General features: G+C 40.4%; 1 protein-coding gene across 8 annotated transcripts in view; it reads right to left on the bottom strand.

Annotated features, from left to right (window-relative positions):
* LOC122564466 (uncharacterized) overlaps positions 1-19,373 on the bottom strand; it is a 188,334-nt gene that overhangs the window by 14,113 nt on the left and 154,848 nt on the right. For 5 of the 8 annotated variants that reach the window (XM_043719397.2, XM_043719398.2, XM_043719396.2 and 2 more), the window contains 6 exons: positions 17,856-17,949; positions 17,660-17,769; positions 15,596-15,737; positions 13,657-13,727; positions 11,117-11,245; positions 5,063-5,215 (listed from right to left, as the gene is read on the bottom strand). In XM_043719397.2, the coding sequence (XP_043575332.2) occupies positions 5,063-5,215; positions 11,117-11,245; positions 13,657-13,727; positions 15,596-15,737; positions 17,660-17,769; positions 17,856-17,949 (699 nt within the window). Of the gene's footprint in view, positions 1-3,969; positions 4,049-5,062; positions 5,216-11,116; positions 11,246-13,656; positions 13,728-15,595; positions 15,738-17,659; positions 17,770-17,855; positions 17,950-19,373 lie in introns of all 8 variants that reach the window. The other 3 variants (XR_015752832.1, XM_043719395.2, XM_087978535.1) reach the window with 2 other exon arrangements.

The following is a 19,373-nucleotide window of genomic DNA, read 5'->3' as shown; positions in this document are numbered from 1 at the left end:
CACATGCTAATCCTAGGTATTAAATATAGGTTGTATCTGTATTGTTCTGAGGTTGTACTGTAGATTTGCTGTCTGTTCAAAACTGGAATCTTGTGGCTTTACTCGCTTAGTAAGTCCCCTAGATTTCACCTTTTGTCAGCTTCAAAAATACTGGTCTTTAACCAGATCACAACATGAAATTAAGAACCTCATCCAGCATCATAACATAAACTTAGCAGTCTAGGTTCATATTGCTATCCTCTCAACAAGAGAGAATCTAACCATATCCTTTCGAGGTTACCAGCACTGAATCCTTCACTATCGACATTCTAGACATTACCACTGACAATAAATTGAATAAGAATTGTGAGATAAACATTATGGATCAGAGTCTGCAAATTCTGCCGTGAGCAACTAACTTGCTGACTCTCCAAAATCTGCCCACCATCTACAATCAGGCATCAACTTTCCTGAATGAGTACAGCTCCAACAACAGTCAAGAAGCCCGCTTGATTGACACCTCACTCACCACTCTTAACATTCACTCCCTCCACCACTGTGCACAATGTACTATGTACAGGATATGCTCAACAACTCACTAAGGTTCCTTCAACATTTCCTTTGGATCCCATAACTTCTATCACCTGGATGGACAAGGGCAGCAGGTGCAATGGAAGATCATCACCTGCAAGTTCCCATCTAAGCCACACACCATCTTGACTTGGAACTGTATTGCAGTTCCTTCACTGTTGTTGAGTTAAAATCTTGGAACTCACATTATAACAGTATTGTGGTGCATCTACAATAGATGGACCAGTGGTAGCTCAGCAACACCTTCGCAAGGGCAATTAGGGATGGTAACAAACACTAACCTTGCCGATGGCTCCCACATCCCATGATAGAACAAAACAAAACTTAGAAAGAATATACTGATGCCTTGCAGATTCAATAGAATCTCCTTTAATTCATTTATGAATGAAGGCATTGCTGACTGGACTAGCATTTGTTGCCCAGACGGCAATTAAGAGTCAAGCACAATGCTGTGGAGCTGCAGTCACTTGTAGGCCAGCCTGGGTAGTTGACAGCAGTTTCCCTCCCTAAAGGACATCAGTGAAGCAGCAGGACTTTTCCTGAATCCATTCTGGATTCCTTTTCTGTTCTGATGAAGGGTCACCGCACCCAAAACATTAATTCTGCTTTCTCTCCATACCTGCTGAGCTTTTCCAGCAATTTCTTTTCCGAATTTTCCTGATAGTTGATGATGTTTCATGGTCATCTTTAGAGTTGCAATTCTAAACTTTTTAATTGAATTCATACCCACAAAACAAATATTCTGTAAAGTGTGAAGGTTACAGCCTTTGAGATGAATTGTCAAGCAGTGCCAATATCAAAGAAGCAGTCAGACGAGTTTCCAAAATTCTGTGGCTGGTCAGTGTGTAACTGAGTTTACCATTTTTGCTGAGAACAATTCAGGACTGACAGGATTACCCCACACACACACAAAGCAAGTAGCCAATTAGCCTAATTAAAAGTCTTGTTATGCCATGATTAAAAGCAGGTTGACTGGCCTCCAGTACCCCAATGCGACAGAGGGTTGGATAATTGGGTACACAGTGGCAGGCCCAGGGCTCAGCCTATTGCCCTCCCTGCCCGCCTGGTGTAGGTGGAGCCTGAATAAGGGATTCTACACCATCCCTCCCATCTCACAGTGATGACACGGCTATGTCTTCCATCTTTTTAATGTAAGTTTTGACGAGAGAGTGCCACCACGCTGAGGCATTGTCTCAGTTATTTCACTGCAGCTTGCTGTTTCTCTCAAACTGGAAGGCCTATGCTCCAGCCTTGTAAGCCCACCTTCCACCCTCAGTCAGACAGAGAACCGGCCTCTGTATCATTTGAGGCGATGGCTCTGTGAAAGAGTGACTGCTCCGTTCAGGACCAGGAAATGGTTCTGAGTCCCGATTCCCATCCCCCAGAATGAAATTCCAGCCTCTGTGTCTAGATTCTCGCAGCTAATGTACCTCAAAGCATAGGGCTGGATGTTACTGTCTCCCTCCCAGCCCATGACCGGCAGGGATGGAGGAGACATAAAATATGCTTTTTCTATCCACCTCTGAGTGGAATGGAAAGATACAGGGGATGGATATGGGTAAGGCATCAACAGTCTGTCCACCCTTAGGCCTAATGAGGCCCTACAAAGTGCCAAAATAATGGCATCAATCTGACTCCAATGCCTTAATACAATGGGTGGTGGAAGGTGGTGAGAGAAGGCCATTTTTCTTCATCCACGTTGGTCAAAAGGTGTGGGGGAGTGGAAGGGATCCCAGAGGCAGGAACAGTTGGATCCACTGAGGGATTTGAAAATGAGGGTTAGAGTTTTAAAATTAAGGCATTGTTTGAACAGGGACCTGCGTGGGTCATTGAGGGGGATGAGAGAGGGACGGGATATGCTGTAAGTTAAGACATGGACAGCCGAGTTTCAGGTGACCTCAAGGTTATGGTGGTTAGAATGCAGGTAACAAAGGCACTCGACCTTTTGGCTAAGACAAGTGTAAAGAAAATATCCAATAGCAGATGGGTTGAAATAGGGTAAGGGCAGACAATATTAACAAGGTTAAAGTAGGCAGTCTTAGTGATGGAACAAATGTGAGTTTGTAAGCTCATCTCATGATCCGATGTGACATCAAGATTGGGAAAAGAGCGGGTTAAACATTAATCCCTTCAATAATGCCTGATTAATTCGCAGATGCCCTAAGATTCCACTGGGAAGATGGTCTGAGCCAAACAACTGGATTGTTCTTTAGCTATAGGATATGGGTGAGATACTCCACCTAGTGGTTTGGTTGATTATTAACAAAGTACATTGCAATGCACTAAGATCTCACTCACTGCTGCTATTATTTCTCTGAATGCATTTTAGTTCTTAGCCAGGATGCTGTTGTGTGCAACGAACATAAGCTAACATTCATAACAAGTCAGGCAAGGAAAGGAACTAAAGTTGAAAAGTAGTCAATCAGTAAAGACTACTCTGATTTCAATATACATAACTTGCAGACCATGTAGGATAATCTGTAAGTGGCTGTCGAATATAGCTGGAGAAATTGGCAACTTAAGTAGTACTATGTACCCCATTCATAAAATTTTCAATGTTATGCAAACAGCAATAGTGGAAAAAGTGCAGCCAGCCGTGATATGAATGGGCCTCTATGTCTCTTTCAGCTCATTAAAGTCTTGTCCACAACTGGTAGAAACCCCATATCTCTGAGTGATTTACAGGATGTTCAGTTTGTGGACAACATTAAAGAAACTTTATTTTGATGGACATTTTAAAAAAAAAATCTGAATTTAAAAAGGAAATCGGAAATTTGGAAGGAAAACACACCACCTGTGTTTAAAATGTTTCACGTTTGTTAAGCATTTCAAGTGAAAGCTTTTTTTAAAAAACATAGGTGTGTTGCTATTTCGTCTCATACAGTATTCAATAATTTTAAAGGTCAGCCACGATCATTGTAATTTTGTCAATGTGGATGACCTGTAATGTGAAGCAGGGTAAAACCTGCTCTGTTGAAAGATTAAAACAGCAGCAACAATGTACAATTTATAACATGTCGAATAGCATGCGGGTATCAAGCAGCTAATGGTCCTTGACGGTAATATTAGACTTCTTTTGCTATTTTATTTATGGGCTTCATGAACGACATCCTCAGCCATCACTCATGCCGGATCATCATGCAGGTGATGCAAGACAGAGAGGGCCCATGTGTCAAAAGTAATTTGGCCTTGCTAATTAGCAAAACAAAGTTGAACATATTTCCTTATGTATCAAGGCCCACATTCATGAGGTACAGAAATAAGAGATTTTCTGTATTTGCACAAATGTTCATGATCAAGTACACAATGCAACCTTCAATGAATGTGGGTGAGGGCAGCATGACAAAGCCAACGAAAAGGTGTACAATTTTCGATGATCATTACAAACAAGACAGGGACCTTGGAACTGAGCTTGTAGTGTAGGTTGCAGTCTGACAACCAGGGATGTTTAAGGGCCTCATTTGCACTTATCCTCCAGCTAAAGGAAAATAAAACAACAATAGTTTATGTACAGTAGATGCTGGCTCAGAAGCTGGAATAGCTAAAAGATGCAATAGGATTATTTGCTTCATATAATTTTAATTAGTTATTTAGAACATTAGACAATTCTCAGATTCCAAAACCAGTAATATTTTGTTTCAGTATAAGATGATTCCTTTTGCTTTTAATTTCAGTGAAATTTTAATGACCCTTGATCTTTGAAAGGCAGAAGAATACTGAGTCCAAACTTACTGTCAAGCATGCAATTAAAAAAAACTGTAGTTAGGTTAATAGTACCAGGGACCTTGTTAATAGTACTAGGGACCTTGTTAATAGTACCAGGGACCTTGTTGATAGTACTAGGGACCTTGTTAATAGTAACAGGGACCTTGTTAATAGTACTAGGGACCTTGTTCTGGATCAAAAACCAAAAGAAGATTCCCTTTTTCTTTCCAGAAAAGCAGCATCAATTTCCCTGCATTTCTGAGGCAGCTTCTTCAGAACATATTCATTCACCACATCCTACAAACTGTAGAGATCATAAAAACATTCCTTCCTCCACTTGCTTGTTGCATGTTTGTGTCCTCAATGATCTGACCATTTTGATCTTTCACTGCAGCTATTTTAAAGTTATAGCTTCAGGTAGTTCTCAGCCACAGCATCTGTCTTTCATTTGTTTCAATTTAATCTTTTGCTTTTTTCATTTCTCATTTGTCCAGCCATTCTTGCCTCTCTTGACTTTTGATTTTATTTCTCTAGTTAACCTGTTGCATTCAGTCCCCATATTAAAATGCATTTTAGGCTCGCCTTAAGATTTCTTAGGGCTTCTGTCATTATTCATTATTTTAGTATTCAAGTTAGTAATCTAGTGCATTTAACTTACATGTAAATATATTGCAGAATATCATTTCAAAAGGCCACAGCAGTCAAAAATTATTAACAATGGTGGTTAACTGCTGTGTGAAATATGATCATTTTATTTGGTTTTATCTGTAGAGACAGCAATACATACCCCTTTTCTTTGATAAGAAGTTTTGATATGAATTCTTTGGCATCTTCAGAGACATTTTCAAATTCTGCATCATCCAAGTCCCATTTACAAACAAGAATGTTATTGAGGGTCTCATTGTCATCTTCCCCAAGAAATGGAGAGAGTCCACTCAGCCTTTAGGTCATAAAAGCAGGGAAACAGGGTAAGGATTAATCAAAAGCCATTGGGTAAATTCCAGCTAATCACACAGCTATTATTATGTTCAATAACAGAAAAAAAGTAACAGAGGCAGTGATGGAAGAAACAGTAATGTCTTGACCACTCACCATATGTCATGAGTCATTAAGACGCATCAAGCATTTATGTCAGTGTATAAGAGCTTTTCCGTAAAGAAAAAACATGGGGAGATGATTTATTATCCCCACCAGTAATGGTAAAACCATAAGTACAAGTGCAAAGAATTAATTACTCCTCAAATAACAAAGAGGAGATGTCTTTTTCCTAGTGTTGCATTCTCATCATTGTGAAAAACAAGTTTTAGAAAATGTATGAATTAATAAACAATCAATCCAGATGCAATCGATCCAAATCATCAGCACAATTCTAGTTCTAGTTTGACAATCAGCATGTACTTGATGATTGTGGTACCAAATGTAATTCCTTAATTATGCATGCCAAGGAGGAAATAGCTGTGACTTTGCTGTTGAAATAATGGTGAATTGAATATGTTCACCATTTCTAGTGCGTAAATTGTCGAGCCGCTTGTGATAATGAAGAGACACACTGGCAATTGTGGATCACTACAAGATTATGAATGATTTGTGCACTCCACCCTAAGCCCTAAGAAAACAATAGCTCACCCTCAATCTCTCCATCCGTTTCCTGAGATTGTGTATTGATTATTCATTCAACCCACACCAGAGGATCGGGGCCGGTATTTAATATTGTAACTACCTTTGAATGAGGAGGTATAGATGGCCCTATAATAGCAGTCACATTCCTCCATTTTATTAAGGGAACTGTACAGTTTTGTTCCAGAGATAGTAAATCATTTAAGAAGTTTTTAATTTGTTTTTTTTCTTACTTTTCATTTTTCTCTTACTTACTTCTATCTTTATCCTTCTCTTTGCTCTTCTGTGTCTGATTTGACTCTGATGCACCCTTTTTCCCCATTTTTTTTAAATCTCACTGCTTTAGCAGACAGATTGTTGAGCCCATTGAGTCAAGGTCTCAGATGCCTTGCTGCCTTCGCCATGCCATTATCAGCTCTAACTTCCAGCAGCTTACAGGACAAATATTTCCAAATTGAAAAATAAGGCGGCAAGTCTAAGTAAGGGTCATGCAATGAGATACGTTGCTCCAGCAAAATCCAAGCCTCTGGTTCATAGTTGTCTAGCTTCTTTACCCAGGCCAGGTTTCTCTAAGGAATTCTTAAATGTGGAAGCTATCTGTCATAGAAACTCAGAAACATAGAAATGGGAGCAGGAGTAGTTATTCTGCCCTTTGAGCTTTCTCCATCATTCAATATGATCATGGCTGATCTTCCAACTCAGTCTCTGTACTGGAGGTTTCCACAGGCTCACCCACTCTCTGTGTGAAGAAATGTCTTCTCATCTCAGTGGTTCAGTGTCATAAAGTTCAGGAAATATTCCTGAAGGAGCTGTTCAGCGTGAACACAGCAGGGGTTCACTTCTTGAATAGCTTTCATTAATTCAAGGCCAAAACACAAATGAGGCTCCTAGTTCACGATCACAGTGCTCAGCACTGCTGCTTCACAGTGCCAGAGATCCGGTTCAATTCCTGCCTCAGGCAACTGTCTGTGCGGAGTTTGCATATTCTCCCCGTGTCTGCGTGGGTTTCCTTGGGTGCTCCGGTTTCCTCCCTCAGTCCAAAGATGTGCAGGTTGGGTGAATTGGCCATGCTAAATTGCATGTAGTGTTAGGTGAAGGGGTAAATGTAGGGGAATGGGTCTGGGTGGATTGTTCTTTAGAGGGTCGGTGTGGACTTGTTGGGCCGAAGGGCCTGTTTCCACGCTGTAAGTAATCTCAACTAATCTAATCTAATCTCCTACAATCTATATTCGGTCAAATTGAACTGTATAATCTGATCAACGCTATGCATTATCTTGTTTATATTAGACTTTTCTGTCTCACCATTTGAAACGCTGTTTAAGTCAACATTTTAAATTAACCAATGCTTTTATTCCCAGACAAATTTCAGCCAAATGTGTTAGTGTGCTTGTCAACTATATTGAACTGCACAATGCTAGTCCCATGGTATTTATGCAGTTCTACTAGAGTTCTATGGGAAGCTAGCCAGGCCTTTAATCATTTTAAGTTGTTAACAATTCAGAGTGATGAAGGACACTGAACAAACCAACATGATGATAGTGTGGCTCCCTTAAAGATCTATTGGTGAGAAATTAGGTGGCATAGTGGCTCAGTGGTTAACACTGTTGCCTCACAGCATCAGGGACCTGGGCTCGATTCCAGCCTTGGTGACTGTTTGTGCATTTGCTCTGTGTCTGTGCGGGTTTCCTCCCACAGTCTAAAGATGTGTGGGTTAAGCGAATTGGACAAGCTAAATTGCCCATTGTGTTCAGGGATGTGGAGGTTATTTGCATTAGACAGGAGAAATGTAGGGTAATGGGTCTGGGTGGGATACTCTTCAGAGAGTCAGTGTGGACTCGTTGGGCCGAAGGGCCTGTTTCCACACTGTAGTAATTCTAATTCTAAAAATAAATGAATTTCGGCTACCACTTTAATTAAGGTTAACAAAATAGAGATCTCCTCAGTGCTGCTGCTGGGGTATGCAGATCATAACTGTTTCCCTGAGCAAAAATAGGAAGGAAAACTACAGTTACATGTCTTATGATTGGAAAAACCTGCAAGTTATTGGACTGCAAGTCAGCTTTAGCAATGCCAAGTGATCACAGGCTTCTCTAATCCACATTGTGACTGTTGGGTGGAGGACTTCTTACTTAGGAATGTCCCAAGACCAAGAAGAACTCAGGGAGCAGAAACACACAATAATAAATCATAGAAACAAAGAGAAAATAGTAATATAAAAATGACTGCCCTTTATTGTGCTGCATCAACACTTTTCACTACATCTCAGTACATAGAGTCATAGAGATGTACAGCACGGAAACAGACCCTTCGGACCAACTCCTCCATGCCGACCAGATATCCCAACCCAATCTAGTCCCACCTGCCAGCACCCAGCCCATATCCCTCCAAACCCTTCCTATTCATATACCCATCCAGATGTCTTTTAAATGTTGCAGTTGTACTAGCCTCCACCACTTCCTCTCAATCCATCCATGTACCACCCTCTGAGTGAAAAAGTTGTCCCTTAGGTCTCTTTAATATCTTTCCCCTCTCATCCTAAACTTATGCCCTCTAGTTCTGGTCTCCAGGGAAAAGACTTTGTCTATTTATCCTATCCATAACCTTTGAACCTCTGTTCACATTCTAATTCCTGATCTCCATTCTCTTCAATGTCTGAATTCTTTTGTTGACCCTATACAGAATATGTAAATCAAACTCAAACTCACTTCAATATTAGTTATTTTGGAATAGTTGAAAGTAGTACTCTTATCTAAATGAGCAAGTGAACAATTTCTAAAACTATTTGTCAGAGTGAAGGTATTGGCCACAAGGACCTGGGCTGTTTTTGGACTGCAGCTGTATCGCTGAAGAGAGTGAGGTAAAATAACTCAGAGAAAGGGCAAGGTAAGGATTTACCATTATAGGCCTCGAAGGAGTTGTAAATATTGGTGACTGGGGCTCCCTACTGCAGGAGATGCTCTGGGGAGGGCAAATCGACACACATGCACATTCAATTTTAATTCAAGCATGATAATAATATAATTGCAAAAGTAAAAAGAAGTCAAAAAGGTGACATCCTGAAAAGAACATGTCAGTATTTCAGCCATTTGATCAGAGCTGTAGAGCTGCAGAGACTATTCAAGAGGGCAAATTGGAGGGCAGCAGAAAAGAGGGGTCACCCTTGGCTTAGGTGGATGATGGATGTTGCAAAGTGGTTGCAGATGAGCTCCCGAGGATGTGTGAAGATGGTGCAAAACAGATGAATGCGACACACAGTTAACAGCAGGAGCAGCAGGAGATCATAGAGTAGCAAACGTGACACACAAACGCAGGAATTGGGGTTTGCCACATTTCTTTTAAAGTTCTAACATTTTGAAATGTGAAGTAGTGCTGTCTAATTATACCCAACATGTTTTTTCCGGGCATGCTGAACATTCAGGCAGACTATGGATGAATATTTCAGTGGTTACAAATATGGTTTACTGTACAGTGAATGTGAGCACTTAATTAAGTAGGAATGGCTTTGGCCAAACTAACTAAAACTTCCCATTTTCAAATGAAAGCAAAGCTTTGTGGCACTTGATACACATCAAAAGTATCGGACGGCACCTCTAAGGTTCAAATTTCTGTAAATCATGAGCAGGTCTGCTGTGTGGTTGTCATGTGGAGGTGTGAACTGGTTTGAGCTGTGAAGGTCACACTTGAAAGAGCTTTCTGATTCTTGGCTCTTGAGTTTTACTGGCAGTGGTGGGTCGGGGCAGAATTTTGGAGGTGTGTGAGCCCCAAATCAGGTACGGTACATCAATATGGTCTGGGAGCTTGGGGGGAAACCTGCTGATCTTACTGCCCACAGTCCCATTTAAAGGAAAGTCTGCAAAGTCCTAATCGGAAGATCTTCCCAGGGGTGTAGGAGGAGACCAGGGAGTGCAGGAGGAGAAATGTAGCATCAGGAGGCCACAAGGAAATGGGATCCTATTGTGGTCAAAGAGGGAGGCTGGGGTTTAGGAGATTTCTGCTGGGACTGGACCATGTTGACAGAGGGGTGTGGGGTTTGGGAGTACTTCTGCTTTTCCCAGCCCCCAAAAAGCATTCTGAGAAAAAGATCATTTTTACAGCCTTATGTTGGCCTCTTCAAGCCAGTAAGCTTCACTGGCTGTGGTTCTGCTGCTGACTGAGTAGGGTTACTTCTGACTGAAGCTAATCTAATATTTAAATACATAGTAGGTTCTGGCTGTCAGCCTTCAATGGGAGTCTTGTTGATGACATGATTTGATGATTTATTGATGATATGATTTCATGATTTATTGATGATGATTTGATGATTTGTTGATGACATGATTTGATAATTTGTTAATGATATGATTTGATGATCTGAAGATTTGTTGATGATATGATTTGCTGCTGTCAAAATGGCAGCAGGCAGCAATGCTACTTGCCAGTGCTAGATGTTAAATCTTTGCACTACTCACTACTTGAAGGTTTGTAGTGACCTCACCATCTTTGAGATGACGATGGGCAGATAAGTGGTGGGATGCCAGCTGTGGAAATACATCTGACCATCACTGAAAGTCAATCAGTGCTTATGATTAAACTTAGAAAGCAAACATAACATGATGGCTGCGACCAGCCCACCAGACCCTCACTAGCTCACAAAGAGAAGTATCTGAAGATAAGAACTGAGGCAGTAATTGTGGACTGTTTTGAATTAAAATGATTAGGACTGTTGATGAAAATTAACAGTGGTGGCACTCTGAAGGTACAAAACAGATTCTATAGTTTCAAAGACATTAAGACAGGGCTTCCCAGATGCGGTTTGGAGCCACGGACGTCAACACTATGATCGTTACTGGGAACTCCCAATGACTGCTACAAGGTCCCTTTAAATCCTGCCTGCACCTCCAAACCATAACCTTTAAATCCTGGAAGACTCTCTTTCCAAAGCTGGGCCTGGCCTAACTGACCAATCTCCAAGGCCTGATTCCAGCTCCAAAAAAAGTAATTCAAAAGGTAAATGTTTTCTACTTGTGATTTAAACACCCCATCACTACTCTCACAACCCAATATCTGCCCCTACCCTACACACACACAAATTTGAACCCCTTGGAGATAGGTTGTCACAAGAGGGAATTTTCAGGAAAAAGAAACTTTATTCAGGAAGACAAAACCTAAGGAAATAGATGTTGTTGACAAACATTTTAATGCCTCTTGCTCTCAACAATCCTTTGTGATTTGATTTTATACTTACAGCATATATGTAATCACCCCAAGGCTCCACATATCCGTAGGGAATGAAACAAAGTCATAATTCACAACCTCAGGAGCAAGGAATTCTGGAGTTCCAAAGTTGATTTTTAGTTTCTCTCTTGGTTTATATCTAACAGAATAAACAAAATAACCTTAAACTAGGTTGCAATGCTACACAACAGTACCAACACCTAAATTCCAGCAGTATTAGCTAATTGTGTCTTGGTGGCCAAAAGCACCTATCCCACCAGGTCCTATTTTCTCAGTAGGCAAAAGTGAGGACTGCAGATGCTGAAGATTACAGTCGAGAGTGTGGTGCTGGAAAAGCACAATAGGTCAGGCAGCATCCGAGAAGCAGGAAAATCAACTTTTTGGGCAAAAGCCCTTTGTCAGGAATGAGCATTCCTGATGAATGATTTTTGCCCGAAACGTCGATTCTCTTGCTCCTTAGATGCTGCCTGACCTGCTGCACTTTTCCAGCAACACACTCTCGACGCTATTTTCTCAAGTGGCTAATGTTCTAATGGAGGTCAAAGAAAACGATTAAAAAACATTTTGAAGCTTTCCCTAAAGTGCCATTTATGATTGTTAGGAGCTTGCTACTGATCATTCACAATGGTAACACATATTCATTAAATTGTATCAGGCTTAAGGTCACAATGCTTTCGTGATAAGCCTTAATCTTGTGTTCTTGTTTGAGACTTCAGACATCCACTAGAGTGTTGAATCAACTTCACCTCAGGGAAAACATCACCTGATTAACAGCTCTGACTCTCAAATGAATTATCTCTCAATTTTTATTTACAGAACTGAAGGTGTTTTGAGTGCTTGCATTTTTGACTCTTGATATTTTAAAGGGTCTAGATGATTGACACTTTCATTATGCTACAGTGAAAGCTACTTTCATGAATGCATAACTTTTTAAAAAAGCAATTCTTTACAATATCCTGTTGTCACTATAGGATTAATTCACATTGAATGATCAGTGGTCAAAGTGGCATCAAAGTGTCATATGTTACCATTAAAGAAATGATTGGATGTGGGATGAAGGGGCATAGGCAAGCATGGAAGGAATATGGGACTTTGGTGGTGGGTGCAGGGACAAAACCTGGCCTGGGAGGAATGGTTATATCATTGAAAAGGTTCGCTCTTCCAGACAATGATTCATAATACCCCAAAGGTGTTATGAGCAATGAGTCCTTTAAAACCTGACAGTGCCTCTGCAAAATGTGCAGAGGACTAGGACATACTTATCTCACTATAGAGATGACTAGGTTGGGAGTGTAGAGTCCAGGCTCATGAGCCTAAACCAGCCCACTGCCCTTAATCTACACTGATAAAAATAAGAAACCTCAGAAATGGAAGTAGGAATCTGGAATTGGGTTCCAGCTGCCATTTTCATCCTACCACGGCTCCATAAAAACATAGCCCCTGCCTCTATTGGAAGGCCCAGCAACCTGTGTAATGTATTAACTCTTTCTCAATCAGCTCCACCAGCTTCAATAATTTGTGTACGTGTACCCCAGATCCAACAGCTTCACATTATCTGCTGATAGCTCACAAAAATATAGAGTTGACATAACCCTGAAAAATGTAACTATTCATTAGTCAACCACACTAACCAGCTCAATATTGTATTAAAAGACAACTGGATCATATCTTGAGGCATAACGACCAGGCCCTTGAGCCTCCTTGGCTATTCAATGAGATCATGACTCATCCCCTACTTCAAGACCATTTTCCAGCATTTTTCAAATATAGTTTGATGTTTTTGATATGTTGAGATATACTGAGTGAAGGAATTCCTCCTCATCTCAGTTCTAAGCAGCTGTGACTGTCTCCACTGATTTTAAAAACCCACCCTCACCCCTCAACCAAGGGAATCATTGTGAAAAAAACAAAGGACAATGCTAGGCATGTTCTGCCTAAAGACAGGATCATTGTTGAAGCTTCAACCTGGATTGTTTCCTTGTTAGTTGTTGTTAGTCCTGGTATACCATTGTCTCCCATTGAGGGATAGGTTTCAAGTCCACCTCAGGCAGAGCAAGAATTTAATGTGCACTGTTGATGCTAATCTAAAGCACACACTAACCCACTAGCCAATTGAACTAATCAGCCCTCAACTTGAGACACTCCGCTTGAAAATAGTCATTAAGTAGTTGATTCAAACTTGGTCAAATTAGTTACTTTCAGGGAAAACTACTGAATTGAGAAATGGAAGGAAGAATGATGAGAGCTCAAAATGATTTCTCTTCCAGTACTGTGGATCCAATTGACTTTTTAAAAAATGAAACACTGATGCGCTTACTCAGTTTTCTTTACAGAACTCTTCTGAAGCAAACAAATCAAATTTAAGAAGCTGACATTATCACACTGTCAGCAGACTACAGCTTTTTTAGGGTGATACCGTTGCCACTTCAAAGAACATTTTATGTCACAATTTTTTGCTATTTCTGTCAGACACACTGAGACATGCTCCTGCATTACAAGTCTTAAAAAAAGATAAATGAGCTTCATTGTCCACAAATAAATATAATTTACCTTCTGGCCAATCCAAAGTCGATTATCTTTACTTGGTTGGCTTCCCGATTGACACACAAAATATTCTCAGGCTGAAAATGTAAAACATTGTAAAAATCAAGTTGTAACAAAGCTGTCCCCTCCACTGTATCAACATGTCCATTAATGTTCCGCGTGGACTCCAAACTAAGCAACATTTCCAAGACTATTCCGTCCCTTGATGGATTTATCATTTTGAGAAAGGAAGCTTCTGCTGACATAATTGTTTCAAATGTTTCACTGAATTCAATTTCAATTTACCTGGTTCTACGTGTAGGTGTATTTGGAAGCAATGATTTGGAACTTGCCACATATACTAGACGACAGAATAAGCCCCTTGAATCATAGAATCACTACAGTCTGGAAACAGGCCATTCAACTCTCCGAAGGGCAGCCCACCCAGACACCCCTTCTCCAACCTAGCCTTGTGACCTTGCATTTCTCATTGTTAATCCACCTAGCCTGCACATCCCTGGACACCATGGGCAATTTATCATGGCCAATTCACCTAACTTGTACATTTTTGACTGTGGGAGGAAACTGGAGCACGAAACCCACACAGTCTGTTCTACCACTCAATTAGATAATTTCTGATCAGTAACTCAACTTCATTTATTTGCATTTTCACTTTATCCCTTATTGCACTGTGTTATTTAATATTTCATATACTTTTAACATCTTTGTCCCTGACTACTAAAGTCCTACCAAGTTTGCACTGGGTCTTCTTTGATTGTGCTCTTCAGTTGTATGTCAATTATCCTTGTCTTATTAGTATTGGGTATATCCCTTTTCCTCTCCAAACCAGCCAACTGTTTTGGGCCCTTTCAGTTCAAATCCCAACAGAGCAGCTGGTGGAATTCAAATTGAATTAAAAGTTAGTCTCAAATAATGATGTCATGAAACTATCACTGATTGTTTTAAAAAAGCATCTTGTTCCATTATATTCTTCAAGGAAGGAAATCTGCCAGCTTAACCTGGTCTGACCTACATGTGACACCTATAGCAATATGGTTGACTCTTAACTGCTCACTGAAAGGTCTGAGCAAGCCACTGAATTCAAGGGCAATAGTGGGCGGCACAGTGGTTAGCACTGCTGTCTCACAGCGCCAGAGACCCTGGTTTAATTCCCGCCTCGGGCAACTGTCTGTGTGGAGTTTGCACATTTTCCCCGTGTCTGTGTAGGTTTCCTCTGGGTGCTCCTGTTTCCTCCCACAGTCCAAAGATGTGCAGGTTGGGTGAATTGGCCATGCTAAATTGCCCGTAGTGTTAGGTGGAGGGGTAAATGTAGGGGAATGGGTTTGGGTGGGTTGCTCTTCGGAGGGTCGGTATGGACTTGTTGGGCCGAAGTAAGTTATCTAATCTATAAAGGAATGCTCAACAAATGCTGTCCTTGCCCAGATCCTATGAAGTAATTTTAAAGCAGCATCTGGAGTCTTGATCTCCCACATAAATGCAAGAGGACCGTTTATCTACCTCAAACATTAAGTTCAAGTGTTACATTTAACTTTAAATGGCCCTTGCTTTCTTTAGATAAATTACATAATCTTATCTCACATGTAATTAGATTAGATTAGATTAGATTACATTACAGTGTGGAAACAGGCCCTTCGGCCCAACAAGTCCACACCGACCCGCCGAAGTGAAACCCACCCATACCCCTACATTTACCCCTTACCTAACACTACGGGCAATTTAGCATGGCCAATTCACCTGACCCTGCACATCTTTTTGGACTGTGGGAGGAAACCGGAGCACCCGGAGGAAACCCACGCAGACACGTGGAGAACGTGCAAACTCCACACAGTCAGTCGTCTGAGGCGGGAATTGAACCCGGGTCTCAGGCGCTGTGAGGCAGCAGTGCTAACCACTGTGCCACCGTGCCGCCCACAAATGAAATCCATAAACCTGTGACAGGGTTTACCTTTAGATCCAGATGAAGGATATACCTCTGGTGCATATATTGAAGTCCTTCACAGATCTGTTTTACAAACAGGATTGTGTCCATTTCTGTTAAATTGTAGCTTTCGTCTATAATCCTGTCAAATAGCTCCCCTCCATCGATACTATGGGGGGAGAAATAAACATCACAGAATTAATCTCTCAATTTGTTAAGCAATTTCCTGTGATAATTGTGGATCAGAAAATGCCAAACTCTTGAGTTTTGACTAATTATCGTGCAGATTGCCTTCAGATTCCCATTCGGTTTAATGGAAATAACTGCAGCTGGGCACTGATTAGGATCAGACCTTGCTGCAAAAGTGTCCAATTAAAACGTCATCAAATTGGCCATCATCCCTCTAAGTTCCACTGATTAATTATGGTGCAACACATTGCGGGTGGCTTTTCACTGCTTTCCCATCCAACCCCAATAAAACTTTTCAGTAGCTAGCTCCACCTTTGCTGTCTAAGGTTCCAGTGGAGAAACTTTTGATCAATGTTTTCATACCTACTTAGTGAAAATGTTCAAAGAAAATTAAAAGCAATACAATTCTTGTTTAATGCCATAATTTTTTTTGCTTTCTTAGATTTCTCACAGCGTTATCCTAGAAATCAATACACGGTTCCGCTAGACTTCAGAACTCTCCTGCAGGTTTGGCAACTCTAATGACAAATCCTTCTACTGTCTTGATTATTAATGACTTAACACTTATTTCATACTTCACACATCTGTCATTGCTCACTGAAAATAACCTCATTGTTGAATGGAATACCCTCTGTATCACAATATTCGAGACAAAGATTATTGCATTAATCCAGCATTAAAATTCACAACTGTCATTTCTTTATAATTAAATATCTTTCAGGCAACAAGCTTTCCTGTCTGGTAGACTTGTGCTGAAGACCCAAGCTAGGATTTGAATGCAAAAACCAGATTGATTGACACTTCAGTCCAATGATTAAGGAGAGTTGCATTGCCAGAAGTGCAGTCTTTTGGATAAGACATTACATTGAGACACAAATTTCCCATTAAAAGAGCATAAAAGAAACTATTATATCACTCAAGGAAAAGTTGCCGAACTTGTCCAATCAATCAGTCACCTATCAGACAACATCAGTAAAGTAGATTGTCTAGGCCCAATATTATCTGTGGAAACCCAATACATGCATATTGTTTGGTGGATTTCCCCCATATAAAATCATTTAAAAAGAAATCAATTGGCTGCGATTTGGAGATGTTCGTGAAAAGCTTTATATATAATACAGGCGGTTCCCTTCTTCCAAGAAAGACCAGTTTAAACAGTGACAATCTATATATTCCATATATAGGAATATATATAAAGGGAGGGCTTTTATGGCTTGATTAAATTGTTAGATTGCCCTAAATTCTTGACTGAAACTCTGTTGCATTACCCACTGCAATATTTTGAGTTTTAAATTTATTTTATACTAAAAATGAAAAATTGAATAAATAAGTCATGTCAGAGTTGATACTTCTGGTTGGAATATTCAGGGAGGATTATATACATGACCTTTTGTCTCCCAATCTAGTCCAGTAACGTACACAACCATCTTCCGATCTCAAATGAGAAATCAACAAACTTTTCACTATCTGGCTGTTTGATTCTCAACATTTGTCAAACTGCAATTTATCTCATCTCCAATTTTTCATAACTATGAAATGAAAGAAAATTTATAGATGCACACAATCCACTTAATCCCTCTCTAATTTTTTCCTCTTGGTAGCTCACTGCTGAAAATCAGTCTTCATTTCTGAGTAACTCTGAAACAATCCTGGATGGCTACAACACTAAATTGAGGAAACAGTCTACACTAAATTATTTTTTCATCAAGCTGGTCAGGTGTGCTATGACACATCTCTAGGACAGGTGTAACTTGAAAGTGGATTTTCTGTCACAGAGGTAGGGACACTACGATTGTGTCACAAAGGCCCCTCACAGTCAATGTTAAGGTCATGTAATTGGGCATCCTTAAGTATACCTTAAGCCAATAGATGTTTTGTTGAGATAAATTTGCAGGTACTCACTATTCCATGATCAGAGTGATATCATTCCTTGACTCAAAAGCATCGTACAGCTGGATGAGGTTTGTGTGATTCAGCTGATTCATGACTTGGATCTCATTCCTTACCTCCTCCTGTTAATTAAGAACAATGTGCATGATGATAAAAAAGTCAAATTATTTCTGTGGTACACAGCTAACATTATACACACTGACTATACCTTATGCTTTGCTGCTCTGGTTTTGATTATTTTGGCTGCTAAGGTAAGACCTGTAGACTTTTCTACACATTTGTGCACTTGTCCAAACCGTCCTCTGTAATAAACAGTCAAAGACAGAAATACAATTGAAAAACAATAATAGTTCATGCAACAGCCACATTATTACCGAAATAATATTTCCACAATAGGAACATTTATATCGCTGAAAAGAGACTTGTTGCCAAACATTTTCATCTGCGCTCAATAGGGCAAATACAAGAATGCCAAAATTCAAATGGTCAGGTCATCGCATATGATTTGAGGAGCCACTGCAGATGTGATGGGCTGAATTGCTTCCTTCTACACTATAACAATGCTGTGATTCTTTGATGCAGGAGAAAGGGAGCTGATTACAATAGTATCTTCTGAAAAAGTAATAATTCTGAAAAGGTTAATGTTGGAAATTAAGCTGCATCCAATCTAATGATGTCATGGACTTGGATGAAGAAAAGATTGAACATTTTAGGATCTTGTAGGGTGATTATCCACACATTTCCCAAGAGTCCTAGTGACAATGTCTAATGTATAAATATAACTTGTACTTAATTGCTTTCATGCAATAAATTGCAGCTCGTTTAAGAGTGTCTTCTCTTTCAGGCTCACTAGTAGTTTTCCTCTACCACTGTAAATGAAGTATTCCCTCAGACCCAGTCAAAGAAAGGTGTTGGTAGCAGCGAACTGTCAAAACCACAGGCTGGTAGTGTTTGGCATCACAGCACATGTAAATGTATCCATCAGGAAGTTGAGCAATATGATTGCAAGAACTCTGGCCCAGTGTGAATTCACAGGTAGTATTTGCTTGATGCAACTGAATAAGGTTATAACTTAGAATGTTAGGGTAGTTCTAGCTTGGTAAGGTTGGTTGTCAGTGAAAAGCTGCAGTTCACCTGTGCAGAGGAGCCCAGGAAAGGAAGGTGAGTGCTTAATCTTCTGATTCCCCAAAGCCTGTCCACCAACTACAGGGCTCAAGTCAGGAGTGTGATAGAATATTCCCCATTTGCTCAGATAACTGAAGCTCTAACAGTGCTCAAAAGCTTGACACCATCCAAGACAAAGCAGTCCAATTGATTCATGTCACATTCATAATAATTCAGTCTCTCCACCACTCATGCTCAGCAGCAGTAGTGTGTGCCATCAATAAGATACATTGCAGAAACTTGCCAAGGCTCCTTAAACCAATGACTTCTGTCAAGAAGGACATGGGAAACAGATAGATGGGAGTATCACCATAAGTTCCCCTCCAAGCCACTGACCATCCTGACTTGGAAATATATCATTATTTCTTCACTGTTGCTGCATCAACATCTTGGAACATCCTCCCTAATGGCATTGTGAGTCTACCCACAACAAATGGACTGCAGCAATTCAATCAGGCAGCTCAACACCACCTTCTCAAGTGTAACCAGGACATGGGCAATAAATGCTAGCCAAGCCAGTGGCACCCATATCCCATGAAAGAATTAAAAAAAAGCAGTCACT

The sequence above is a fragment of the Chiloscyllium plagiosum genome, unplaced genomic scaffold (assembly GCF_037043375.1).
Source record: "Chiloscyllium plagiosum isolate Xiang-an unplaced genomic scaffold, Cpla_swu_hap1 HiC_scaffold_34, whole genome shotgun sequence".
NCBI classification, from domain to species: Eukaryota; Metazoa; Chordata; class Chondrichthyes; order Orectolobiformes; family Hemiscylliidae; genus Chiloscyllium; species Chiloscyllium plagiosum.
This window is presented reverse-complemented; position numbering and strand designations above follow the sequence as displayed.